Raw genomic sequence first — 24,459 nt, forward strand, 5'->3', positions numbered from 1 at the left:
CCGGGAAATGCAGTCTGCCGGAATGTCCAGCTTGGTGCGACGTTACGGTCAGATTGCGGGTCCTCGCTCGGATCGGCAGTATTTCTTTATCCAACCCCTTTTGATCTTCAAATCGCAGTTGGTCGAGACGCTATGATCAACCCAACCAAACAACTTTCTCCCTATATATAATGTACAGTGTTCGAACGACCCATTTCAATTCAACCACAGCCAACAAACCAACAAATCATCTCTCCTGTTGAATATACAATCATGGTTTTCTACGCATATGTCAAACAGGTACCAAAATCCACTCTTCGTTGTCTGCAATGTTAGGCTGAATCGCCATTGAGATTACGGACAACTGGAGCGCTCGATACGTGATTACCTTTGCTAGCCGCGAAGTTGCGGATGAGTGGTGGCGTGCCGTGTCCACTTCCGCCGTCACTAGTTTCGTGACTAGTGTTCAGCGTGTCGACGCCCAGTTCTACACCCATAACATTCTCGTGGCAAACTCCGTCGACTCCCTCACCACAGCTGGGGTTGCGACCCAATTCCTCGGCAAGGTGTTTTTCACCTTGCTGAATGACCTAGGTGGTCGCGGCTTGAGCATTATCCCGCAGCTTGAATATTTCGCGGACCATATCAGCGGAAACTCGTAAGTCAGTTCCTTGCAAGATGTTCTGCATTTTTCTGATGGCGGCCCTACCAAAGTTTCTTCATTCGCTCTAAAGTCGCTCCTTACGACTATTGGTACTGTCCCCCATCGTCTAACGCGACGAATGCGGTCTATGTTTCGCGCACCGAACGCACTCGCTTCACCATTAGTCGCACCGGCAGTGGTACTGCAGGGACCGTCATGATTGGCTCTGACAATATCGTTATCACGTTGACCACCGTTGATCTATCCGTCAACGTCAATGTCACCACCGGTCAGGTGATCCTCTCACTTGCTCCTCTGACAGGGTTGACTTTCAGTACCCTTTTAACCAACTTCACCGTTGGGCCTTCCTTGTCTGTGGACGGTGACACCGTGAAGGAGCTCCTCTACACGGAGAAAGGGGAACAGTGGGAACTCGTTTGAATGGATATCATTTGATCCAAAGGTTGTCTTGTACTAGTACTGCTATAGTCTCCCCGTTATGCATTTATGAAGGAAGGAAGGTATCTGTTCTCGTACTGTTAGTAACGCTAGGAAGCAATCATATTGTTTGTTCAACGCCTGCAATCAACGGTATGGCTTTGAGATGCATAAATCCTTTTAGCATCAACAGGTCTCTCTACCAGCCCACGACAAGAGTGTTTAGAGTTACCTCTTTCACTAACAGCCAGATGATTGATGAGTGCATCGATAAGTTTTGCATATTGTTGATCATTATTACGTACTATGATTGCTCTGATCGACGAGCCCAGCTCGACGTGATATCAGTATCTGAAACAAGCAAGTATCATGTCATGTTGGCGAGGCCAGATCCTACTAATAGCGTACCGTAATTGTTACTAGAAACACGACCTTATTAGTTTCGTCATGCGTCGTTCAACAAAAATCCCATGTACTAGATGGGCGCGCGCACCTGGCCAGTGGCTGCACTCGGATACATATCATCTGATGCCACATGTGTATGCCTCGACGTAGAGGAGTCAGGCCACCGACCAACCCGGTAGTTTTTCGTTGCAGCAACTTGAAAACAGCGGCGAATCACGCATCCGATTCCGAATGTGGCGTGACTCGCTGGACAAACTTGGACACATAATCAAACGCCACAACGGGTTCGCAATTAATCCTCCTGCCTCCATCTGTTGCAATGCTCCTTACTAGGACATGCATGGCTCTTCGACAGAATCCGTGTGGGTGCCCATAAAATGGATATTTGCACGTCTGGCTGGCTGTTACAACTAAATTAGCACGATCTGTCACCGTTCTGCGCCCCATCGTACTGGACCAGTATGGATATATCAGCTTCACGATGTCACCCGTCCGTCTCGCAGGATGTCGAGTCACGTCTATCATGTCCCGATCAGTGTTGAACGTTATATCATGACGCCGCCGGTCATTATCGAATACAGTCAATCGTCTGGTAGTCCCGGTTGTGGATTGCAATATTTCAACGACCTTATCAATTACTGGAATTCTCAAACGCGGCGACACCTTGTTTGGAGTCTCCTGGGTTGAACAGTCCTATCAGAATGGTTCTGCGCGATGGTGGAGGGGAGGCTCTCGTTCCATTTCTGGTGTTGTTTGGCCATCGTTCTGTAGGATTGGTTCCAGCAGCTTTTCGCGAACGAGTTTGTTCTAGTCCTCCTGTTTGTCGGCACAGAATATCCACGGACTTACAATGCTAGCGATCGCCGATCACACCCAGAAAGGCAAGCGTAGTATTGCACTTGCAGTTTGAAACTCCATTGCTGAAGACTATAAAGTCAACTGCCCGCCCGCCCGTTCAGTTCCAGAAAACCCTTCTCCCTTCTAAATTTCTTCCTACTAGTATATATCACTGCATCAGTTCAATCGTATTTCTTTTATCTTAGCGTAATGTCCTCTCCAGGAACCTCTCCGCGAGATTTGGCCCTTAGACTGGCGTCGCCGTCTTCCACCCCGCTAGATTTTGTGTCCTCCCCGCACATCTCCTCTCCGCTCAAACCGCCTTCGTCACCTCGTCTTCGGCAGCCTCCACTGCAGAGCCCAGGCGGCGGGATTCACTCACACCAGCGCAGGCCGTCTTTCGGCCAGTCGTATTTCAATGTTATTCCGCCGCACCCCATCCTTGGTTTGGAGGTCGCTCGTCGCTCCATCGAATCGTCCAGCCCGCAGACTTCACCTAGACAGCGCATCGTTGAACAGTTGTCGATGTCCATTGCAAGTTCTTCCGCTGGATCGATTCCCTATATGCGCCCTCGCTTGTCTTCTGGCTCATTCAACCAATATTCGTCACCTTCGCTATCTGGATATCGGCCACCGTCACTTGCTGCCTCTCCCATTCTAGAAGCCCCACCTCCTCATGGTAGTACACACACTCCACATCCAAGTCACAAACGTTCGTCATCATACAATCTCCCTGCGACAGTTGGTGGGCCTCATGCCCGCTTCAGGTCCAGCTCTTTCGTGCAAAATCTTTCGACGTCAGATCATAGAAACTCTCAATCATTTTCTTACTCACCATCTCGTCGTTCTCGATCCTCATTCCAAGCGAGTGGTTCGTTCGCCGATCACGACTACGACGAAGTAGATTTTGGTACTCGTATCAAGGGCGATGCCACACCTCCAGGACGCCCACCAAGGCGCTGGTGGAATATGGCAGCTCCATGGAATGCTGACGAGTGGTGGACCCCCGCAGATTTTTTATATCAAGACGAACCTAGAATTAAACCTGACGAGAGGTTAGATTCGATTGGTCCCGGCACGCGGTTGTATCTCCCACCTAGAGATGCGACGTCTAATGGAGAACCTGGAGAATTCATATCCAGGCCATTGGGTGTCGGAATCGCGGAAGCTGAGAGAGAAATATCGAGATCCAAGAGTGTTTTTGCTCCCTTTCGACGGCATTCATTTTCGCGGCATACAATGGTATGTGATGATGACCAAGGGGGAAATGGCGATAAGGAGAAGTGCCACAAATCGAAGGTGCTTTCTCGTTTTACCGGCGCCGAACTAGACGGTTTCAACAGGGCACAGAAGGTGAGCCTTCCCTGTCTCCGTCTCATTTTGTGCTTTCTCTTACAGAGCCTTGCAGAACGTCGTCCTGGCATGCCATTCAATAATGACACGAGACGGGCTAACTTCCGAACAGGTGAAAAAGGATCCCAGAGCATCCTGTAGGTCCCCTCTCTTCGATAATGAGAAAGGAAGTCGTTTTTATCTCCGTTAGGCATTGTCTCAACAGCTGGGACAATTCTTGATGAAGCGCTCCCTGCTTTGAAGACTATCCTGGAGTGTACGTATGATGTGGCTTCTCTGGTTCCACTACCGTTTTTCTTGGAGGCGTCGCGTACCCTCCTAATTATCTGGGAGGCGTGCGAGCAGCTTTCGGTGAGTTACTTACACCATGGCCAATTATCCCCATCGTTACTGATATCACATACTTCTTTGCCTTTAATGTCATCATTGTACAGTCGAATCGCCTTTCTTGCCTTCGCATTGTCGAACGCTGCGCAGGAATGCTTTACTTTGTGCGTGAGCAGATCGAAGGGGCCGGCCCCGTCGTTGGCAAGGAACTCGATGCGGCCTTCCACGTCTTTAGACAAGTTATCTTCCAAGTATGTTTTTGCTACCTCTCTGCCTCTGCTCTAGTATTGACACCGGCGTAAATCGTAGATCGAGAGGTTTCTCTGTAGAATCAGCCGCCGCCCAATGCTCAAACGTTTTATTAGGAGAGCTGAAATCGCAAAAGAACTTTGCAATTGCGATCAAGCTTTGATGGATGCTTGGTTAAGATTCACTGTATGCCTTTTTTTTGCCACACGATCATCATCTGAAACTTCAGCTCATGGTGCAGGCGACAGTATCAGTGAGGATTGTCAAGAATGTTTCGTGTCTCGATGGGAAGATTCAAGATCTGGGATCGGTTCTTTCGGATAACACCGCAACGCTATGTGCGGACCTAGCACATGCGCCATCAATTCCGGACCCAGAGACATCCGCAGCAAGCCAGAAGCGTAACATATGTCATCCACCTACAGAGACCGTCCCATCTATGCCAGAGTGTCTGTCGACCGCCGAAGGCGAGGTTTGTCGCGAGCTGCCCCCTATCTTCCCTGAAGACAATCCGGATAAGGAACTCCGTCACGACCAATTCCAGCTCGAACATCTTCCTGGCTTTATCAGTACTGCACTGTGCGATGCTGACGTCCTCAATGGTTTGGAGATTGAATGGAACGAAGCCGTCGAGATAATGAAGGCCATGCGGCGACAGTTGGAGTCCTTGCGCCATGCATTCTCACGGACGACCGCCGCCAGCGACAGTACGCTCGCTGAGATGGAGCTTCTGGATGCTAGCATCGTCTCTATGTCGAAGCTGCGCTGCATGCAGGTGCGAGGCGCCGGCAGTGACAACCCTCTTTTGCCATGGGAACTTCCTTCATGGACGATCACGCGGTGGGTGCCTTCTCAGTTTTATGTTGTGCTCTGTATATATATAATTGATCAGATATGAGGTCGACCGGTTTGAGATGATCGGCCAAGGGTCATTCTCTAGAGTTTATGCTGGATCCTGGCGCGATAGATTGGTCGCCATCAAGGTTCTCCACGACTTTACCCCAGCTTCGACATTTCGTCGAGAGGTCGAGCTGTGGCGCAGACTCAAACACCCTCAGGTCGTTCGTATGTTCGGGGCGAGTAGCGCTCATGGCTCCAAGCCATGGTTCATCGTGAGCGAGCTATACGAACGCGGAAGCCTCGTGGAGTGGTTGCTGACCATGGCACGCGATGATTACGCCACGCCACGCGAAGTGGACCAGTTCCGATTTATCTCTCAGATCGCTGGCGGGATGGAATACTTGCATGCCCAAGGAGTGGTGCATGGTGATTTAAAGGTTCGTGAGCAATACGATGTCCCTACGCTCTGCTCATGTACTGTTCCTTGGAACAGTGTGCAAATGTGTTCGTGAATGCAGAAGGAAACTGTGCCATTGCTGACTTCGGTCAGAGCGAACTCAAGGATGATGCCTACAGGCTGAGCGGGTGTCAAAGACCGAGTATGTTGACTTTTGAAGTAGCATTTTATTTCTGACCACCTGATTGCACAGATGGGACGCCGAGGTGGAAAGCGCCAGAAATTTTGGATGGTGCCGCAAGTCCGACAATGCAAGCGGACGTCTACGCTTTTGCCATCTGCTGCGTGGAGATCCTCAATATGGGTGGCATTCCTTATGGCACCCGAGACGACGAAGATATAAAGCGGATCGTGCTTGGTACGTTCAACGCATCTTGTCTGACTTTCAAGCTTGCTCATGTGTCTCTAGAACACGATGCTCGCCCAGAGGTATCCGATACCCCTCTTTCCACGATTGTCCTCCCAGTCATCACCTGCTGCTGGGCGCGTGACCCTCGTTGCCGTTCACCATTTTCCATGACAGTGTTTTGGCTTCGAGGCTGTCGGAATTTCTTACATCCGTATAGTGCGGACGGCTTAGCAACCCCTTGTACACCGAATGGTCCCGTGAACTCACCGGTCATTGGCTTTTTAGACCGTCTCTCTCCTGGCCTTCGAGCCATTGGTACACCCACTTCTGAAGGCCATTCTTGGCTAGCACACACTCCATCCATGTCCGATCATTATAGCACGTCGTCTGGATTTGGGTCTGAGTTCGGACATTCAGAACCAGATCTAGACTTGCCAAACGTTCCAGAGTCGTCTATGTCCAGCGGGACATCAGGTTTTACAGATCCAAACGCTGTCGGTGAGGCTGGCGCTGTCTTCGAGTACACCACCGACGGTCTCCTTGAGATGATGTCCATGTCCACGTGGGCACGTGCTATGCGAGACGAGAGGCGCTACAGGCTTTTAGCCAAGGACACCCACGGATATGGAGATTTGTGTAAGTCATAGCTCTGTTCACCATTATAGCGATCGTGTGCGCTGATACTCATTGCTTGCTAGTCACGACGCCTCTTTGGTATCCGTCACCTATCGAGGTGGGTGCTGTGGGATATGTATCCAAACCTGACGGGGAGTTCATAACCCTCTGCAACGTCATGGAGATTGGAGGAAAGAAAAAGGCCGAGGGCGACGTGGCAAAATGTATGCCTTCCTTGCGGGATTACGGTAGCATCAACATCGGGAAGGCACGTCGTGTTCATAACAATGGTTCGAGTATGCTGAGCAGATTCAAATTCGGCGGCAACCGTCACGAGTAAGTTTTACTTACTTAAGCCTGTGGCTGTATGTTTTATGCCGAACATTTGCAGCGGCGAGAACGTATCTCGCAGGCAATCATTTCCCCTGGAAGCTGGTAAGAAGACAGCTGCGGTCTACGCCGAGTCGTTCGAAATCCGGGACTTCTCCCATGGTAGTCTTCCCGCAGTTTCACAGTGGTTTAAAGACAACATACAAGTGATCCTGCAAGAATACGCACCGAATCACCCTATCCAGAAAGAAGACGTCTTTCTTGGTACGTGCATGTCAACGTCTACCTCCCTAGCTTAGTCCGAATAACGTTGTTTCACAGTGACGGGCACCGTAAACGCGCGCGACTACGCTCTCTTTGTGGCGGATCCCGTGTTGTCAGGGGAGGCATACTTCAACGTTTTCTCTTCTCGCAAAGCGAACCATCCATGGGGCACTTTCACGGTCAAGTCTGAAGGCAAAGAGTTCTTCCCCTCGCGGATCAACTTTACGAGTAAGGTATCGCGAATGCACAAGATCTGGGATACCATACTCCTTGCACGACTTCGCTTCGCGCCTGATGCAGAGGCGCCGACCTTGAACTAGGAGGTATCGTTTTTCTCATCTTATCCAACGAATTGGCTACATACCTTCTTTCTGTTTCCTGTACTGTTACTGTTCCAGCGGACATATCGCCGATTCGTATTGTATGTATGGGTATGTCATGTTATTTTGTAACGAGTTTTGCACGCCTACCATATCAAAGCATTCCGATTGACGATGGTAGAAGACGATGCAATTGCCACAGGTGATAACACGTTTCTCAAGGTGTGCATTGGTATCAGGAATGCGTAATGCGTAGTCCTTGCACCATACGTTTGCAGAATTCTCTGAAGAATTATATATAGTGCCTGTGGCAAAAGGTAATCAGCCCAACTGCAGCAGACGCTCCGGAAGAGTTGGCGACCTACATAACATCACGAGGTAGATAGTGGTCATTAAATATGGAGAAACAAGATCACTCCAGAACACCATCTATTGCCTTCAGCTCGTCGTAACACACACCACGGGTCTACGAGACTTCTGCTGTTTCCCAGATTTTACAAGACAACACAGAATCAGTGCTCAGAAAAGAAGGGAAAGGGTACCACGTTCAATAAGAAGCAGGATAACACGGTGGTGTGGCGTTCTATGCTGCACTATTGTATGGGCTCGTGTTGGCGAGTAGCACGCCACAGAAGGCCCACACCGGTAACGCCACAGTGACGATGGAAACAATGAAGAAACGAAGTTTGACAATTGAGAATATGCGACCACCAACTAGATCCCGTAAGTTAGATGTCGAGTAACTTTCGCAAGCCTTGACTTGGTCCTGGTAAATCGACTTTTTTGTGTTTTTCGGTTTTTTGTTGTCTTGTAAGTTGTTGTCTTGTTGATATGGTGGCACCGCCACAAGGCTGACAACATTGTTTGGTCCATATTACAAATTTAGATCTGGAAATGCTTATGTACGATGCTATGTTGATACCATCGATGACCGATACCACTATTCACTCATGGCGCCCAGAATCAACGCACGGGATAGGGAAGCTCTCAGGGCTCTGCCTCGGTTGATGCAGGTATGCTCGATTCTCTTCAAGAAGCATGACGACGCTGATTCCTTGTTTCTCGCTCTTACAGCGTAAAATTGATGGAGCATTGCGTGGCTCAGTCGAAGATCTCCGAGATGTCGTTGGTAGTCTCAATCAACTCAAGGATGTCACGCCACTTTTACTTCCCGTCTTTCACGCACAACTGGAGGCATATCCTATTCCGGACAGAATTAGTCCTGATGTTGTACCAGTGATCATGCTCGCCAAATGGTCCATGGGTGGCATTGTACAAATTTGTCATAACCTCGGCAGCAATATCAGTATTGGAGAACGCATTGTCCATGACGCTGTTGCTTCAAAGTGGGAGATGCTCTTCCCGTGGATGCAGTTCTTCAGCAACAATTTCCTCCCACCTTCGCAAAGACCCGCTGCCCTCCCACATGGCCTGTCTGTTAGCACTTACGAAGCCCTTAGGATTACCATACATCCACTATCAACCTTGTGTCAATTCACAACAATTGGCAGGCAGTTGATGAGAACGAACCCCACTGTTCAAGCATTCTTCTTCCGGGCTTGGGTCATCGTCGATGGGTTGAAGAGTGATGATGTCGCTGATCCTCTTCGAGAAGGCGACAAAAATCTCAGTGCACTGATACGTGCGAATATGTGCTCGCTTAGCGTTATTTGCATGGAAGACACCCCTGCGTCTCTGCCAGTATCTATCATCTCCTCTGTCGCCGGCGGAACCCTCCCCATGGCCTCATTAGCCCTCCGATATATTCGTCGTATGACTAAAGAGGTGTCCAATATGCCAGAACCTCGGTTACGAGCAAGAGAAAACGTTGACTTCTCATCCATGACAGTATGTGCTACTGGTTTGGCTCAAGCCATCCTCTTCATGCAATCCTTGGGCGATAGAGAGGGCGGTTGTCACGAATTGCTCCTCCAAATCGGCTCAATTCGTACTGTCCTAAGTGCTATCACAACACTCTGGGAACGACTCCTAACCCCTGCTTGGAATAGTTCCGATAATGAACCAGATATAGGGCTGGCAGCGCGACGCAGAGTGTTATATATAGCATATCGCTATATCGGGTATTCAATGAATTGCGCAAATGACTCTGCTTTGGTGATATCTCAGGCCATTCAGCATGGGCTACTCGAATGTCTCCTACGGACTGGGTCATCGCCAGCTGAACATGTTGACAATACCAAACGCTTTGAGGATGACCATGACATTCAACTGCTCAAAGAGCTTCCTCGGTTCTTCGTATTCTCAAAAGTGCTACGGGTTCTTCAACCCGCCCTTCAGAGATTAGATCGGCTAGGCCTTGAAGAACGAGCGTCCCAAGACCCTGTATTATGGGAGTTATGGCAAGCCGTTGACTCCGCAGCCCGTACCTTCACCAATTTCCACGAGCTGCCTGAGGGAGCTCCTTTCTACCGGTATCAATGTTGTAGCCCGAAAGTGCGTTCGAGAACGGTCCGCTTCTCTTCGCCAACTAAAATCCTTAATATCAGTGCTCTCTCAATTTCTCTGAAGACGATGTCACAGCATATCGTTGTTCAGGGTGCATGCTGACACGTTACTGCTCAAAATATTGCCAGAAGGAAGCTTGGGAATCCGGCCACCGTGTTCACTGCCGCATGCTGCGTTCTGCTCTCGGTCAGATTCTTGTCCTACGCATTTATAAAGTCTTAACTGATGATCAAACTTAAGGCAATCAAGATGTGCGCGAGATCCGCAAAAGTTTGCCCGTTATTGCGATGATCGAGTCTTGGATATGCGAAGAACGCGTCAACGAAATCAGGGCGCTCGATAAAGATGTGGTGAAAACCTCCGAAAACGATCGCTCCATCGTAGAGGTGGACCTGACCGTTTATCCCATCGAATTGAATATGTACTCCTTGCGGGACTATTTCCTCGTTTCCGGCTCTCATACCTTCGAACGAGAAGTTGCTGAGTCGATCACAACCTCAGAAGATAGCCCATACGATCTGGTTGCGGTCAAGGTCAGGCTTGGGAGAGAGTATTATTCTTTGTTCAGCCCAGCAACCGCTTTGGGTGTCGCGTTTGGGTGGACGTCGGGCATTCAAGGAGGACGATACATCCATGAGCATCCTCGGACGCCTGATCCATGAGATTGCATGAGAAGTCTAGTTTGGCAATACCTTCAACCAAGGTATAGTCACTTAGCACTTGCATTCTGGAGCTCGGACGAGGCGCGTTACTGAAATTTGAAGCGGCATTTTAAAGGTCGGTAGGTCTTTAAAAGAGTTATGTTCACGTATTGATTTTGTCGTCAAAGGAAATCGCGTGGTTCACAGGACTGCATGGACCCCCGGAGGCCTTCAACTTATCGTGGATAAACGGTATCTGGTGCTGTGACGCGCATTGGAAGATGCAAAGATTGGTTCTTTAGAAATAGCCCTACAGCCCTACTCCAATGATTTACACTATAGCTTTGGCTAGCTGGGATAGCCATATACCGGACAAAGTAGAAACGGACTCTTACTTACCATCTCCATGCTAAACTCCTGCTTCTGACTTCACGATCAACAACCTTCAACAACTCGTTGTGAGCATTGAGCAAGGCCGATAACTCATAAAAAGAACCGTGTCGTATGCACAACACAACGCATACTAGGTGGATGCTTCATTGGTATATTAGGACTGATGTCGAAGATGCAAGCAGTACACATGGGTCACAAGTCGAAGCAGCCATCCAGGATTTGCTTCTGACTCGACTACATTGGCAGTGGTTAGTTGAGGTTACATAGTGCAGAAGGGGTGAAACTTGAAGGGTCCCCTTATATGACTGGAAGGCGCGGGTATGTTCGACTGGCCTAACTCCCGCTATCTAAGTACCCAAGTAACAGACGGAGTTGCAAATGAGTCAAGTACATAAGAACTTCGGTGAGCGACAAAAACGTGACAGAGTAAACGAAACCGAGATAGCTAGAGCGCAAGAATGTATCAGGTCATTGGTACAAGAGGATGAAAGAGACCGCAGATCAATAACATGTACCAGATAGCAATACGACGTGGGACTACACACCGATATGAACGAAAACCATTCTCTGTTCGAGCGGTACTTTCGTCTTCACCGCGTGCGTAGCACAGTTGAGTGCCCAGGCCGCCTTCGTACAGTCCATGACACCACCATCCTTCAAATCTCCAAACATATACCCGTAAAAAGCTTCGACGACGTGTTTTGCGACAGAGTCGTCAACCTCCCACAGCGTGCCAACGACGCTCTTGAACCCTGAAAACTGAATACCAGCTGCGAGATGGATCACTTCGTCGGGCGTCTCCTCATCGCCGACGGCGGTATGACAAGCTGATAAGAACGCGAACTCGGCCTGCGGAACATGTCTCTCCATGATATCGAGCAGCGTCAAATGTTCGTCTCTCATGACAAAATGCGAATCGTAAGGCTGCTTAGGGTCCTGCTTCCCATGACAAGCAAGGTGCACCCATGTGTTTTGCTGCAACGCTTCGAGCGCACCTGCTCGTGTGGCTGCGTTGCCAGAAATAGTGGTGCGGTTGGCTGTCGCAGGGACGAGCTTATGGACAAGCTCGAGCTCGCTGTCGACGGCCAAGAGCGCCTTGCCTTTCCCTGCACCCGGTTGACCCTGTCCGATGGCCACAAAGGATGGAGGCACGCGCTTCTTCATCAACTGTCTAGATCTGATCAGAGCTGAAAGTGTTGGCGTGTAAGAGCAAATGTAGAGATCCTCCAGACATGGCTCCTTCCCAGAACGATCCGCCTTTGTTTGAAATGGGTGAGCTGCGTGGAGAGGAATGGACGTGAAAGCTGCAGTTGGACACAGCCAGATTCGAGAGCGGCGCTTTAGCTTGAGGACGTGCTCGAGTACGTTGACGATGGGTAGCATGATCTGGTCCCATATTATCCGCGAGAGCACTATTAGATCAGTCCTGGACTCGCCTGGGTTCATCCGAGATGAATCTCGTATTGCCCTGGTAAAGCGATCCTTGAGATTGGTCAGATCTGCGAGACCGATGGACGGCAAGGGGACATGATGGGGGTCTCCTAACGTCGGGACGATGATGGCGCTGCACGAGTATTGGCTCGCAATGAGGATAATGACGGGGCCCTGGCGCGCTGCTACTTGGAGGTCTTCATACGAAGGTGGAAGCAGGAACCGCGAGAACGCCGGAAGATCGCGTATCTCAGCTACCGCGGCTTCCCATTGCCTGGTAAGTATCCTATACTCTGTTGCTTCCCAATCAGCAGCAGCTCTGTCGGTGACGGTTGCAGAACTCTGGGCTGCATTGGAAACGCGTTTGCTCAGCTCTAAATAATTACGCGCCAGTGTCGGTTTTGCTGACTCGAGTTCTTCGACTGGGGTCCTGAGTCGAGATGCCAGCGACCACTGCTGTCCACGGCCCTGCTCCACAAGTTCAACTGCTCGTGGTAGATTATTACGACGTATAGCACACGAGGCTGCATCTACAGGCAGTGATCTAGCATAATGAAAGGCAGCAGCAGCTTCCCGCCGTGAAGTTGCCGACGATCGTGTTGCCAAATGAGCATCCAGAAGCTCGAAAAATGTCGAGTAGGCCTCCAGTGCGGATCCATCACCATGCTGCTCTGCTGCAACAGCCCACTTATGTGCCTGAATGATGCGGTTTGGAAAGCCATGAGTGGGATGTCGTGATGCGAGTCTGAAGTTCTCCACTGCAAGTGCTAGATCGCCAGGCTTGTGCTGCACGCAGTAACGAGACATATAGGCTTCCTGTAGCCTGAGATAGGAGTAGTGTCGATCTGGGTGCAGCGAATGCAAAGCCTCCAATGATTGTTGGCAAAGAGTAATGGCCTCCTCGACATCTTCAATCTTCTGAGTTTGCGTGAAACGAGAGCAGAGTACCGAGCTCAGATTGAAAAGAGTGATGTGGCGCTCTGGATGGTCAAGCCGGGTTAACCGAAGGGATTCGCGAGACTGGTCAATAGCCTCATTAAGATCCCTCCTGACATGTGATTTGTCATATCTAGTCTGGAGTGCGAGGGCAAGGTTATTAAGTGTGGTGTCATGATGTAGATGCCCAGGTGGGCACAACGTTAATGCCTCGCGATGGAGGCTGATAGCTCGGGTGATGTCATCAATGTCGCTGCGTGTGTTGAAACGGGCGACGAGGGCAGTCCCTAGGTTATCCAATGAGTAATCACGAAATTTGTGTCCAACAGGGCGCAAGCACAGCGCTTCTTCGTGCCAAAAGATGGCCTCATCAAGGTCATTAGCTTTGCCTTGATGATCAAAGCGGGACGAGAGTGAAAAGGCCAAGTTGTCCAGGTAGTGATCGCGGTCAGCATGTCCCTCCGGACACAGAGACACAGCTTCACGACCAAGTTGTATGCTCATGTCAAGATCATCGATGCTACCATGCTGATCAAAGCGTGTTTCAACTGCTTGTGCAAGCTCCTCAAGGGATCTGGGACGGAGTTGATGGCCCAGAGGACAGAGCTCGAGGACGACTCTTCGAAGGTGGATGCCTTCATCGGATGCGTCTGTTGGAAGGTTGTTGCATCCGCCGATCACACGATCGACACCATTTTCCCCTGCTGCAATGATACGAAGGTACGTGCCCTCTGGACAGAGAGGCAGTAGTTCATGGTAGAGTTGGGCAGCTTCCCGGATGTCGGCAGCAGTACTTTTCTTGTTGTGGTGCCAAGTCAGCGCTTGGATGAGATTGTATAGAGATAAGAGATGATCGGGATGATGCTGCGGACGCAATGCGAGGGTATCGCGGAAGAGGGAAGTAATGGCATCGATGTCTTGAAGATCATCTCGGATGTAGCCTTGAAGGCGGGCCCACGCGAGGTTGGTGAGAGCCGTTGCATGGTCTGGATGGCTGACCGAACACCGGTCCAGAACCAACTGAAAATGGTCTACAGCATCGCTCAGGTGAGAGACCGTCTTGCGTCTCACGTATTTGGCAAATTGCGCGTGGCCCGCATCTGTGTCTCGAGCAATTTCGCCGTCTGCAAGGGACTACAGTTGGTAATCTATCAGTAAAAGTCGACGGAACAGAGAAAAACGTCACTCGCATCAAACAGTACGTCGTCCTGATGGTCGCAAGCATGTACAACGGCGGCCTTCAGCTTGACGGAAGGGTGGACACCGCGCACGCGTGGGAAGGACAAATCTACGGGACGTTAGTACAACTGCATAAATGAGAAGCGAATCACTCACCGAATGGCTCATCTCCATGATTGAGTAGCTCATCCCACGACATTTGAAGTGCTCCGATGACCTCTCCACCCCCTAGCATTCGACCAAGCTCAAAGGTTGCCCTGATCTCCACTGACAATGCAGGTGAGGAGTGTGATGATCTATAAACAGATAATCAGTTCTCGCATCGCGTCAGAAAGTCTGCATGAACTTTACAGAGTTACAGTATTCCTCCACACTACAGATTTATCAGATGACAAGACACTGACGGCCGATTTCCAGCGTCTCCGGGAGTCGACATTGATGGATATGTAGATGCCAGCGGGAATGCGCCAGGAGGGGACTTGAAGACTCGTTCCGCTAATGACTGTAGATAGAGGTTGAGGATCATGACATTGATCCGAAGGTAATATGAAGAAACTCGCCTTCAAGTCTGATATATCGGCGTTTTGAGCGACGAGGCATGATGTTACGATGGAGCAGATTTATGAGGTTCGAAGACGGGTTGAGTGGCGTGGACGGGGATAATGATATGGGGACTGTGGATAGAGTTCAGCTGAGAGGGAGGTTGAGGGTTCAGGTCATGCTACGGCTGTCGGCACGATATAGAGTCTAGACGCTGATATGATTGCACTAAGCGCTGGGAATGGAAATCACCGACCAGGATTAGCGGAAGAATCTGCATTGAAGTGGAGAATGTCATGACCAGGGTCCAGTTGTAGCCAGCCATTGAGGGGGGCATGTAAGTCTCAGAGTGATACCGAATTGTATCATACTACTCAGTCAGTACACCAATATTTTGGCAAGATGTAGAATCGAGTGTATTTCGCAAGGTAGTTTGAATTTTGAAACCAGTGAAGAGTCAAGACGGCGCACAAAGAAAAGCCGAATGTTTATATATACGACTCGTATGATTGATCTGACAGCGCTATGGGGGGAGAATGATCTTGTATCAAACTAAACACTGTGTGATCAAGAGGACATGGTCATTGGTGTTGGTGTGCCTTGACAATGAGAGGAACAAGGTCAGCGCGATGATTACAGGTTGCCAATTCAATTTTCTATTTATTTGGCCGTGAGTCATGTGACGCACTGCCACCGACATTTGCACTCATACCATGCTCCTGGACCTCCCCTGGACGCTGCACCTCCTGGAATTCCAAAGCAAAGGGCACTTCTAATGTGTCTTTTTTGCCAGAGTCATCACGAGCCGAATCTCCCATGTATCAATAGAACATCGTCTGTGCATTCAATTTACATCATATTAAAATATACTCATATAAGATTACAGATGACGCTCGTGGCCAGGCTGGCATACACTATCACAGACAAGTTGATTGCGAGTCTAGCAGGTACGCATGATTATGGCTAAAAACACAACAGACCTGGTTACAGTGAAAGCACAAACGCAAAACTCAAGCCATTCATCCACCGTCATACGAAGCCTGCCGAATGTGATTTGGACGTACGAACAAGTGCATCGATATCACATTCAGTATTTTCCCATTTCGCATGCAGCTCGCGCCATGGAACAATCGTATCCCTGCTGCCCGTTTTACCTTGAACCAGAGTGAAATTCGAGTGAAAGCTTGGATTACGTCCACTCCAACTCGTCGTGTCGAAGATCTTAACAGCCAAGTCGGAAATTATATTCGTCAGTCTGCTCGATTTGCCTCTGGTCTAGAAGAGATTGTCCAAAGCTTGTGAAACCTGTGGCGATTAATATCCAATATGTGCAACGATGATCTGGACCACCATGCAGTATAAAGGATGGAAATGCGACCGTCTGCTCCCTGATGATGGATCGTGATGTTTCCGTGTTGACTCGGATATGTTCCGCTGCCAAAATCGACGGTGTGCCGGGTCTCCGTCCTTCTACATTCTTGACTAATGCTCGAAGTCATGTCAGAAAGTAGCACCGAAGAACAACCACCGGGAGTACTCACCAGCAAGTCCTTGACATATATATATATCGGCTCTCCACTTGCTACACCCCAACTTCAGAAAGGAAAAGGAACACCAACGTAGCGGCGCTTCCACGTGAGAAATTTCCCAGTCGCATCAGGGCCTGGGCGCCTACTTGCGCGTTGCTTACAGGTTCCTTAGAGCAGAAGCGCAGGTTATGATCCCACTGTGGGTTGGCACTTTGATCTGGCTACCAAATTGAATCGCAGTACTGTGCAGAAAAATCTCGATTACAGATTTCAAGTGAACCCTGCAGTCAGGCTGGCCTCACTATAGAGCGGAAGTAGTTTAGAGACCGAATGACATTTCGATTGGTGGTGAATGACACTGGAGGAGCGAGCGCGGATAGGCGCGGATCTTGTCAGGACAGCTCGCTTGTGCCTGAAATGTCTGATTTCGAACAAAGCGCGTCCCGGAAGCTATATCGCATCATGCACATACTCCCGCTTGATCCATCCTAAGAACAAGGGAGGATGATAATGTGCATGTGTGTGCAGTGCCAATACTCGAGTCATTCACTATGCTTATCCACCTTAGACTTCAGTAGGCATTTTGAACACTTCAGCAAAAAGAACAAAAGAACTCTATGTGGGATGGCAGTACCGATGGTCTAGTTGATATATACATGCTGGTGGGAGGCGCACGAGTACGATCGTGCTACTTCTCGGTGCTTTTGCCTGATTCGAATACTTCCTGGTGCTGTGAACTGGCATTGACAGCGCTGAGGTACGTGTCTAAAAGGCAATGATCAAGATGAAAGGGCTTTCGATAAACTCAAAACTTACTCCAAAACAAGCTGACAACGCTCACGACAACAAAGCGGAGGTGATGCGGTACGATAGCGAAGTTGATGATTTGGGTGGGAATGAAGACGCCCCTAGATCTATTTCAGTGCATGATGCGTAGGCAACAACGCAAATATTACCAGTTACGAATCAATGTTGGGGCATACGCCTGGGAGACACGTGAGATGGTTACCAGATTCCAGGGGGGATTGGCTTACAGTACTAATGCGTTCCTTTGCACCAGAGATACCCTTTCCCTCCATGATACTCATTGTGCCAAAGAAGAATCCGACAACCACTAGAAGAAAGCGAAGAGTGAGAAAGACGAGTAGATCCACGTGTAGTCAACAAACCAGGAGTCAGGACCGCCTGGTCCAGCCAGACCTGCAAAAAGGCGATCATTCCTCATGAAATCCGAAGAAATAGTACATCCCATACACGATATACCACAGCCTTCGTAGGACTGGAGAACTTGATGCGGTTCAGAAGTTGATACCATTTTGTCAAGGCTGGCCCAAAGAACGCTCCTGATAAAATTAGGCATGGATTAGGCTAATCCCGCCCGCACTTGGTTCATCTTACCTCCATAAAAAGTGAGGCGTGCAGTGCGCATGAACTGCGCAGATTTGATCAAAACTAGTTCCTTCTGTAGTCACACCAATGCTCACATCATGATTCTTGCCCTGGCGCTCGATGACTTGCTGCGCGATCACATCACCTGCGCCAAATAAAACGGCAGCAGTGGCGGACTGTGCCAATACGGGTCTTCGGATGAGAGCGGCACTGAGATACTTGAGCAAACAAAACTAAGAATGGATGAGTTGAAGCCACCGACTTGTATAACCGAAGAACTGAGGCCATGGTTGAAGAAATCGTTTGGGGTAATTGGAGTTCTGGGGAACTCCAACGTACCAAGTTGTAGACTCGGAACCGCGGAAGTTGAATTCAACGTGTGATATTCTTGCTACTTAGGCTGTCCGATGTACGTAACTTGACGCCCGCGACGGTGGAATCATGGGGAGATAATTTCGGTAGTTGTATACTGCTCGCTGGGGGAATGAATGTCGTGACGAGTATATTCAAGTTACTACTCATACTTTCTGATCTCTCGCTGATATCTGAATCATACCTAGTCCTCAGCTTCATGAAAACTTACATAATTCATACTGGAAGGACATAACATGAAAAACCTTTCGACCATTGCATTTTAAACATGTCTGTCATTTCACTGCTTGCGTTATCTCTCGCTCTAATCATCAAGCACGTTACCGGCATCTAGCAGTCTCCAGTATCGTGTGTCAAGATGCACGCATAGAAGACGGTGCCTTCGTTTGCAAAAAAATGCAAGTCTAAGATGCGCCAATATTCCTGATCCGAAACTGACATTGCCTTGGGAACAAAAAAAAAAATGCTTCCCGTGTTGATTGAAGGGCGGACCAAGTATTAGTGTGCGCACACGAGTATTTCCAGCTGTGCGCATGCAATGGCCGACTCGGAACATGAAATCTTCTTGAAACCATTGGGTTGCCACAGGCTTGGTCACTGTTGCTGGAACGCGCACAACCCTGACCTTCGTCCGCCGAGTGATGCTCTATTCATACTTGCAGCCCATTGAGAGTGAATGGCGGACAAAGGAGGACTATGTTTGTGTTCACAAGCACATGTATTCTGCATCCCAATTAGCATGGGTTCGGGAACTTCGCACGTACCCGACATGTATCCATTGTCCGCACACTGCCGCCGTTGCAAATTTAACCAGCGATCTGGTACTTCAATTGTCTGTGTCTTGCCATCCAAATTTTAATCTGATAAGGAAGTAACCATCAACCACGTGCGATGGACTTGAACGCCAGGTGAATGTGTGAAGGGCTGATCAAATTCAATGTATGGTGTTTCGGATGGTCCAACGCATGGCCAGCCATGTGGCGATAAGACCCAGATACGCAAATGTGCGACATGCGTAGTGTGGGCTGGTAAGTTTGCGTAGTCATGTAATGTCGAGCAAAATTCCATACCTTTGGTCTTCTGATACCTCTTGCTACCTGCCGAGAACTTGCATGTTCAGTGTTCACTGTGGGTGTGTGAATCCCTCCAGAAAACCAAGATAAGACATCAAACTTAGAATACTCACCAGCAGCTTGGTCAAGTTTGAAGGAACGAACTTCTTCTAGGCTTCCACCGAATGGACAAGAAAACAGCATGATTTAAACTTCATGACTCGGAAGATCAAGGGTAAACGACAGCCTAAAAATCTCCATTATGAAGGATGATGATTATGGTTGCGGACTATGCGCAACTCCAGATGCAACCGTGACCTCAAAAAGTCAGGATCAAGGCAACTCGTTATCGCCTGGGACTCGAGACTCGTGGGGGATGCTCCAGACCCAATTGCGGCAAATACCGGCGACTTCCGAGTCTCTTTGACTTTCTACCTTTAATATGCCAACACCATCAAGACACTGTGATCTTAACAAATACAGAAGTACCCGCAGTGACACAATCATGATGTATTCCTCATAGAGGAGTCCTGATACAGGCTTTTCATTTCATGTAAATCACCGAGTCGTGACTCACCCTTGCAAGGTAAACCAATACTAGCCTGAGAAGCTGTTCCTTCCATCAAAATGACTAACTGGACAGATACTCTTGGCATAGCCTGCACGAGCTGCAACGACCAAATTAAAATAACCAAAACCATATTCCGCGATTGTTTTTTCCAGTTTAGACTTCGTCGGAGCCCTGTCCGAGATAATCGGGAGTAGTTGATAGTGAGTGAGAAGTGAACAGTATGTACATCTTTTGAATCAGTTCCTGGAAGCCAGGGTCACCCGTCTTCGAATTCTATAGTAACAAGGTTAACTCCCTCACTCAGATTAGATATCAATCACGCTATTCACTGCAGCAGAGTGCATGCGTACAATTGGCACCGCGTTCCATGCGTTAGCGGAGATACATCAGCCCTACTAGTGGTATAAAGGACTGAAGTAGACGTGTACAACTGACCTCATCCCCGCTCTCTGAAGGATCATAGCACCACAAGTCGATACCGGTCATCCAGTCATGTCTGTTGCTGAAAAAGAGAACCCAAGGGACAACTACTACGTCCAAACCGTCAACATGGACGCCCCACCACCCCCTGCACCACAGATGCAGCCATTCCAGAGGACGTATGGTAACCCTGTATGTCTTTCATGTTTTACTGCTACTATGTCAACAGCATGTAATTGGCTTTTAGGCACCCTTGGGCATGATGGCCTACGGTACCGTCTTCCTGTGCTCTTCAATATTGACGCTCGCCTCCAAGAGCGTTGGTCAACCTAACTTGGTCTTGGTTTTCGCAACCTTGTCAGTTTTTGTTACTCGCAAATGATTTGATTGTAACCTAGTCATTTCCAGCTACGGCGGCATCTCACAAACGCTTGTGGGCATGTGGGAGATGTTCCTTGGGTATGGTTCTAACCTTTGGATGGAGAGCTACCACTAAGATTTTTCCATAGTAACACGTTCAGTGCAACAGTCTTTACTACCTACGGAGGTTTCAATTTATCTTTTGGTGCTCTCTACCTGCCTCAAATCGGCCTTGCGTATGTCGTTTGCAAGCATTGTTGCATGTCCTCTCTCACATAGCTTTCAGGGCTGCATACACCGTTGACGGGGTTGTTGGGCAGGAGTTCTACAACGCCATCGGGATCTACCTCGCCATCTGGGACTTGATTACGTTCCTCTTTTTGTGAGTCCGAGGAAGTATGCTGTACAGACACATCCTTAATAATATTACAGCCTTGGTGCAATCCGTACAACCGCCCCCATCGTTGTAACGCTCGGATTCACCATTTGCGCGCTCACTTGTCTTTCCATAAATGCTTTCACCGGTGCGTCTTCTCCCTTCTAGTATTATGTTCTATCTGACTCGCGATACGTAGGCAACCCACACTTTGCAACTGCAGGTGGTGCCCTTGGCATCATCGCTTCCTTCGGTGCATACTACGGCGCCCTCTCGCTCTTCTGGACTCAACAAACAACGTTCTCGTTCATTCGCCTCCCTCCCCTCATTACAGCCCCTTCCAATGTTTAAGGACTATGCTATTAGTCTTCAGCCGATCGCTCTTTCTTTTCTTCAGTTTTCATTCTCAACTACGTTTTCGGTCTTGGTTTGTATTCGATCATATGAGTAGAAGACGACTATTTACCACAGCGCCAGCTTCGGTTCCGGGATGATTATAATAAATACTGGAGCACGCATGTACATAGGAGTCACGTGAATTACTCCCGCGGGAACAAACCAAGTCTGGAACTCAGAATGACATAAGAGCGCACGGCGCTTGACCGAGCACACACGAATTGCTTCCGCAGGATCAAACGTTCCTTCCTCATCTATATATATTGGACACCTGTTCATTTCAGCGCTTTTGCTGATGTAGAATCTAGGGTCTTTTGCAAACTGTAAATGAGTCGTGAGGGCGTTTTCCGGCACTTTGTTTGTTCAGGGTTTGAGGTAAGTCAAAAGAACCGAGTAAGGTCTGACTTATAACAGGTACCATGAACTCCTGCCCGGGCCCTGGCAGTAATCTCAGTGATATCAACAATCGACATACAGCAGGATCTAGGGAGATGGTTTACCTCCACCGTCAGGCCTTCCTTGGGTTTTCCACGCTGTGGAAATATCTCAAGGCACTCTCGAATGGACTCTTTTCCCCATCCCTCACCCTTTTCCGGCGCCTGTTTGGCGGTCTGTTGAATGTCCCACATTCCTGCTTTTCCCGGAATCCTATATCTTCATTTCTAAGTATTTACCGACCAGCTGACAGTGGTTTTAGTATTCAATCAGATGCCTCGGCGGGAGTCGCTGCGATCAGTCTCCGGGGTATTCCAACAGTACCTGCCAACGCATCCAGTACGTTGTTTGTTGGTAGTCAACCAGATTCTCCTTGTACGGCTCATAAAGTTTTGTTACAGATAATATTGCATGCAGTTTGGCACCTGTTGCTATGTCTCCCTTGGCACAGTCAGGAATGATCAATCTTCAGTCGCAGTCGCACCAACACAGTGCACCACCAGTCGTACCAAATATTCATTGCCGCCGTAAAGTTCCCTTTATAGCTTCATCTGTTCAAAGATACGGAAAGGACATAAAAATGTAAGTTATTCTTGATGCTCATCATGCGGCAGCAGCTTGTTTAGGAATGTGCACCGTATAGTGAGCCTTCTAGCGGGATAGAAAGTATCCACCCTGCCGTTAGACAGTACCCCAAGTAAGTAGTAGATATTCTGGTAAATGATCCTCAGCTGATGCTATGCAATTGAGACGCCATTTGCCTACTGATTGGGAAGCGCATGTTCATCCCGAGGGTGCCCTGTATTTCTATCATCCGGGGAAGGTCAGCTCTTCTTCCTGTCGTGATTCATGACACTGACGATTCTATTAGAGGGTCTTCACCGATACAAACGTGCAGGACTTCCTCGACGATTTGAACAACTGTGCAGATGATCTACGCGCTCTTGCCGAGAGCAATAACATTGACCTGACTCATATCGAGCTGACGCTGCAGCTTGGCAAGCATCCGAATACCGGAGAACGAGTCTGCAGTTATTATTTCGCTGACCGTGTCGAGCGCACCATCTTCTGGCTTCATAAATTAGATACCGAAGACCTTTTTAATGGAGTCAGAGGGGTGGAGGAACACAGTCATATCTGTGAGCACCTGCCCGATGTGACACAGGATGTGCGGCACAGGAATTGAATTGACCTCCTACAGGTTATGTCATCCAAAGCCAGTACTGGTAACCGTCCAAGTTATCATTCTGTGAGTATCTTGATACAACATACTGATTGAATGCTCATACCACATTAGTATTGCAGTTCGAGCTAGCAACTCTGTTGAAACAGGATGCACTGTGAGCTCTATCCCAACAACAGAGAGGAGGAATCACAAAAGGGACTTCTTGCGGAGCTCAGAGAAATCATTGTGCATGCTAGTGCAGGTCAAATAACTCCAATTTTCGTTTATTTAACTCTGCTCATGTCTCCGCCTAGACGTCATCACGTCTGAAACGTCCTTGTCACCATTTGGAGGGGAAGACCTCTCAAAATACTGGATCTAATCGATCACCTCAAAGGTGCGCAGAAGTATGGCATACATATAGCCAAGTTCACTCAGATCAAACATTTAACAGAAACTACTTCAAAGGAATGTGGCCCCTACTCCATATGCGTCATTGGTGCGTCTTTGACACTTTCAAATCGCAAGTTTCCTCGCCTCACGTATTCTGCTTTAATATTAGCACGTTTTATGCGATACTTCGGTATGGTTGGTCGTTGCATCAGTCTTTTTGCGGACTTGACATTCAGGAATAGCCCGAGCCAAATTTTGAACTTCTGCGGCCAATCTTGTGCACGTTTGGCAGCTGACCAGTCAATATATTTCACGGATGATGAGCACATCGTAAAGTCCGTAATATCTTGGATCATGGAGCTTTTGTGTTTCGGCGCTCCCCATGCTCAGATGAAGGAACTGCGAAGAGTCTGGGTGGATAAAAATACACTTCACCTCGATGGAAAGATTTCAATGACAAGCTCGGCAGGGAATGGGTTCTATCACGATCTATGTGCGATATCATTTACCTTACTCGCTATTTCTGCTGTTCTAAACCGATACGTTCACAGTCGACGGTGATGCTAACTGTGGATCTCACTTTCCTCGCGGTGCCCAGCGTGAACGCTGACGAATCGCAATCTGTTACCATTATCGCAGCTTATCTGGCAACGTTCTGTGTAATTGGATCCCTAGTTGTGTCCATTTTACTCGCCGGACAAAACCGCAAATATGGCAATGTCTCTGCCGATACCGCTGTATGAGATACTTCTACCTGGACTGCGCTCGCACTAATAACCCTTGTGCAGGTCGTGTTCCTCACCAGAATGACAAATTCATATTTGGTGAGAAAGCCCTCGCAATCTTACACGGTCTTCCGTTCGCACTGCTTATGTGGGGGTAAGTACTCTCCACTCGGTTATGCCTGCTGATACTCAGACTAACCTCGAGCCAGGATGATATTCTTCCTCATCGCATTTTCCTCCCTGGTGTTTAAATCTACCTCCGACATACTTCGAGGAATAGTTGG

General features: G+C 48.8%; 8 protein-coding genes across 8 annotated transcripts; 6 read left to right on the forward strand and 2 right to left on the reverse strand.

The window, feature by feature from the left end:
* Positions 1–13: 13 nt before the first annotated feature.
* F5891DRAFT_650036 (uncharacterized protein) lies at positions 14–1,290 on the forward strand. Its single transcript, XM_041372645.1, has 3 exons — positions 14–279; positions 333–637; positions 694–1,290. Exons 1-3 carry the CDS (start codon positions 253–255, stop codon positions 1,061–1,063), a joined length of 702 nt encoding a protein of 233 aa, XP_041221401.1. The 5' UTR covers positions 14–252; the 3' UTR covers positions 1,064–1,290.
* A 1,855-nt stretch (positions 1,291–3,145) lies between these two features.
* Positions 3,146–7,759, forward strand: F5891DRAFT_650169 (uncharacterized protein). Its single transcript, XM_041372646.1, has 13 exons — positions 3,146–3,655; positions 3,711–3,792; positions 3,846–4,006; positions 4,090–4,233; positions 4,292–4,417; positions 4,473–5,071; positions 5,124–5,508; positions 5,565–5,670; positions 5,722–5,886; positions 5,938–6,513; positions 6,576–6,828; positions 6,884–7,086; positions 7,144–7,759. The coding sequence occupies exons 1-13, from the start codon at positions 3,272–3,274 to the stop codon at positions 7,404–7,406; spliced, it is 3,447 nt and encodes a 1,148-aa protein (XP_041221402.1). The 5' UTR covers positions 3,146–3,271; the 3' UTR covers positions 7,407–7,759.
* Positions 7,760–8,144: 385 nt separating this feature from the next.
* On the forward strand, positions 8,145–10,965 carry F5891DRAFT_1057069 (uncharacterized protein). Its single transcript, XM_041362729.1, has 6 exons — positions 8,145–8,216; positions 8,293–8,419; positions 8,481–9,860; positions 9,914–10,058; positions 10,113–10,649; positions 10,702–10,965. Exons 2-5 carry the CDS (start codon positions 8,357–8,359, stop codon positions 10,532–10,534), a joined length of 2,010 nt encoding a protein of 669 aa, XP_041221403.1. The 5' UTR covers positions 8,145–8,216; positions 8,293–8,356; the 3' UTR covers positions 10,535–10,649; positions 10,702–10,965.
* A 95-nt stretch (positions 10,966–11,060) lies between these two features.
* F5891DRAFT_1175482 (CHAT domain-containing protein) lies at positions 11,061–14,978 on the reverse strand (the record flags this gene model as incomplete). Its single annotated transcript, XM_041365717.1, has 5 exons — positions 11,061–11,140; positions 11,452–14,407; positions 14,464–14,561; positions 14,609–14,748; positions 14,857–14,978. The coding sequence occupies 5 exons, from the start codon at positions 14,976–14,978 to the stop codon at positions 11,061–11,063; spliced, it is 3,396 nt and encodes a 1,131-aa protein (XP_041221404.1).
* A 309-nt stretch (positions 14,979–15,287) lies between these two features.
* On the forward strand, positions 15,288–16,294 carry F5891DRAFT_1175483 (uncharacterized protein; the record flags this gene model as incomplete). Its single annotated transcript, XM_041365718.1, has 4 exons — positions 15,288–15,612; positions 15,879–15,939; positions 15,983–16,062; positions 16,106–16,294. Exons 1-4 carry the CDS (start codon positions 15,529–15,531, stop codon positions 16,292–16,294), a joined length of 414 nt encoding a protein of 137 aa, XP_041221405.1. The 5' UTR covers positions 15,288–15,528.
* Positions 16,295–17,085: 791 nt separating this feature from the next.
* F5891DRAFT_1057088 (uncharacterized protein) lies at positions 17,086–18,391 on the reverse strand. Its single transcript, XM_041362730.1, has 9 exons — positions 18,173–18,391; positions 18,006–18,120; positions 17,920–17,953; positions 17,776–17,864; positions 17,691–17,721; positions 17,556–17,635; positions 17,478–17,506; positions 17,338–17,429; positions 17,086–17,286 (listed from the first exon to the last, which is right to left on the reverse strand). The coding sequence occupies exons 1-9, from the start codon at positions 18,196–18,198 to the stop codon at positions 17,210–17,212; spliced, it is 573 nt and encodes a 190-aa protein (XP_041221406.1). The 5' UTR covers positions 18,199–18,391; the 3' UTR covers positions 17,086–17,209.
* A 1,783-nt stretch (positions 18,392–20,174) lies between these two features.
* Positions 20,175–21,456, forward strand: F5891DRAFT_650270 (GPR1/FUN34/yaaH family-domain-containing protein). Its single transcript, XM_041372647.1, has 7 exons — positions 20,175–20,517; positions 20,573–20,682; positions 20,734–20,784; positions 20,835–20,921; positions 20,972–21,067; positions 21,118–21,209; positions 21,261–21,456. The coding sequence occupies exons 1-7, from the start codon at positions 20,398–20,400 to the stop codon at positions 21,410–21,412; spliced, it is 708 nt and encodes a 235-aa protein (XP_041221407.1). The 5' UTR covers positions 20,175–20,397; the 3' UTR covers positions 21,413–21,456.
* A 313-nt stretch (positions 21,457–21,769) lies between these two features.
* Positions 21,770–24,454, forward strand: F5891DRAFT_1057097 (uncharacterized protein; the record flags this gene model as incomplete). Its single annotated transcript, XM_041362731.1, has 14 exons — positions 21,770–22,231; positions 22,294–22,474; positions 22,536–22,589; positions 22,643–22,715; positions 22,764–23,031; positions 23,094–23,118; positions 23,225–23,319; positions 23,372–23,396; positions 23,417–23,454; positions 23,512–23,584; positions 23,693–23,864; positions 24,002–24,187; positions 24,256–24,329; positions 24,385–24,454. Coding segments are annotated over exons 1-14 (1,689 nt in total), but the record flags the coding sequence as incomplete, so codon positions are not given.
* Positions 24,455–24,459: the final 5 nt, after the last annotated feature.

This window comes from Suillus fuscotomentosus (assembly GCF_016647785.1).
Source record: "Suillus fuscotomentosus strain FC203 chromosome Unknown F5891scaffold_62, whole genome shotgun sequence".
In the NCBI taxonomy this organism is placed as follows: domain Eukaryota; kingdom Fungi; phylum Basidiomycota; class Agaricomycetes; order Boletales; family Suillaceae; genus Suillus; species Suillus fuscotomentosus.

Bases quoted from the DNA above. Each gene is read 5' to 3' on its own strand.
- F5891DRAFT_1057069 (XM_041362729.1), top strand. From the start codon at position 8,357: ATGGCGCCCAGAATCAACGCACGGGATAGGGAAGCTCTCAGGGCTCTG. The intron at 8,420-8,480 runs GTATGCTCGATT...TCGCTCTTACAG, and splicing joins CTCTGCCTCGGTTGATGCAG to CGTAAAATTGATGGAGCATT. The intron at 10,059-10,112 runs GTCAGATTCTTG...ATCAAACTTAAG, and splicing joins CATGCTGCGTTCTGCTCTCG to GCAATCAAGATGTGCGCGAG.
- F5891DRAFT_650036 (XM_041372645.1), top strand. From the start codon at position 253: ATGGTTTTCTACGCATATGTCAAACAG. The intron at 280-332 runs GTACCAAAATCC...ATCGCCATTGAG, and splicing joins TCTACGCATATGTCAAACAG to ATTACGGACAACTGGAGCGC. The intron at 638-693 runs GTAAGTCAGTTC...GCCCTACCAAAG, and splicing joins GACCATATCAGCGGAAACTC to TTTCTTCATTCGCTCTAAAG.
- F5891DRAFT_1057088 (XM_041362730.1), bottom strand. From the start codon at position 18,198: ATGGCCTCAGTTCTTCGGTTATACAA. The intron at 18,121-18,172 runs GTCGGTGGCTTC...CAAGTATCTCAG, and splicing joins TCAGTTCTTCGGTTATACAA to TGCCGCTCTCATCCGAAGAC. The intron at 17,430-17,477 runs GTAATATTTGCG...AAATAGATCTAG, and splicing joins CCAACATTGATTCGTAACTG to GGGCGTCTTCATTCCCACCC.
- F5891DRAFT_650169 (XM_041372646.1), top strand. From the start codon at position 3,272: ATGGCAGCTCCATGGAATGCTGACGAGTGGTGGACCCCCGCAGATTTT. The intron at 4,234-4,291 runs GTATGTTTTTGC...CGTAAATCGTAG, and splicing joins TTAGACAAGTTATCTTCCAA to ATCGAGAGGTTTCTCTGTAG. The intron at 5,887-5,937 runs GTACGTTCAACG...ATGTGTCTCTAG, and splicing joins TATAAAGCGGATCGTGCTTG to AACACGATGCTCGCCCAGAG.
- F5891DRAFT_650270 (XM_041372647.1), top strand. From the start codon at position 20,398: ATGTCTGTTGCTGAAAAAGAGAACCCAAGGGACAACTACTACGTCCAA. The intron at 20,785-20,834 runs GTATGGTTCTAA...ATTTTTCCATAG, and splicing joins ATGTGGGAGATGTTCCTTGG to TAACACGTTCAGTGCAACAG. The intron at 21,068-21,117 runs GTGAGTCCGAGG...ATAATATTACAG, and splicing joins TTGATTACGTTCCTCTTTTT to CCTTGGTGCAATCCGTACAA.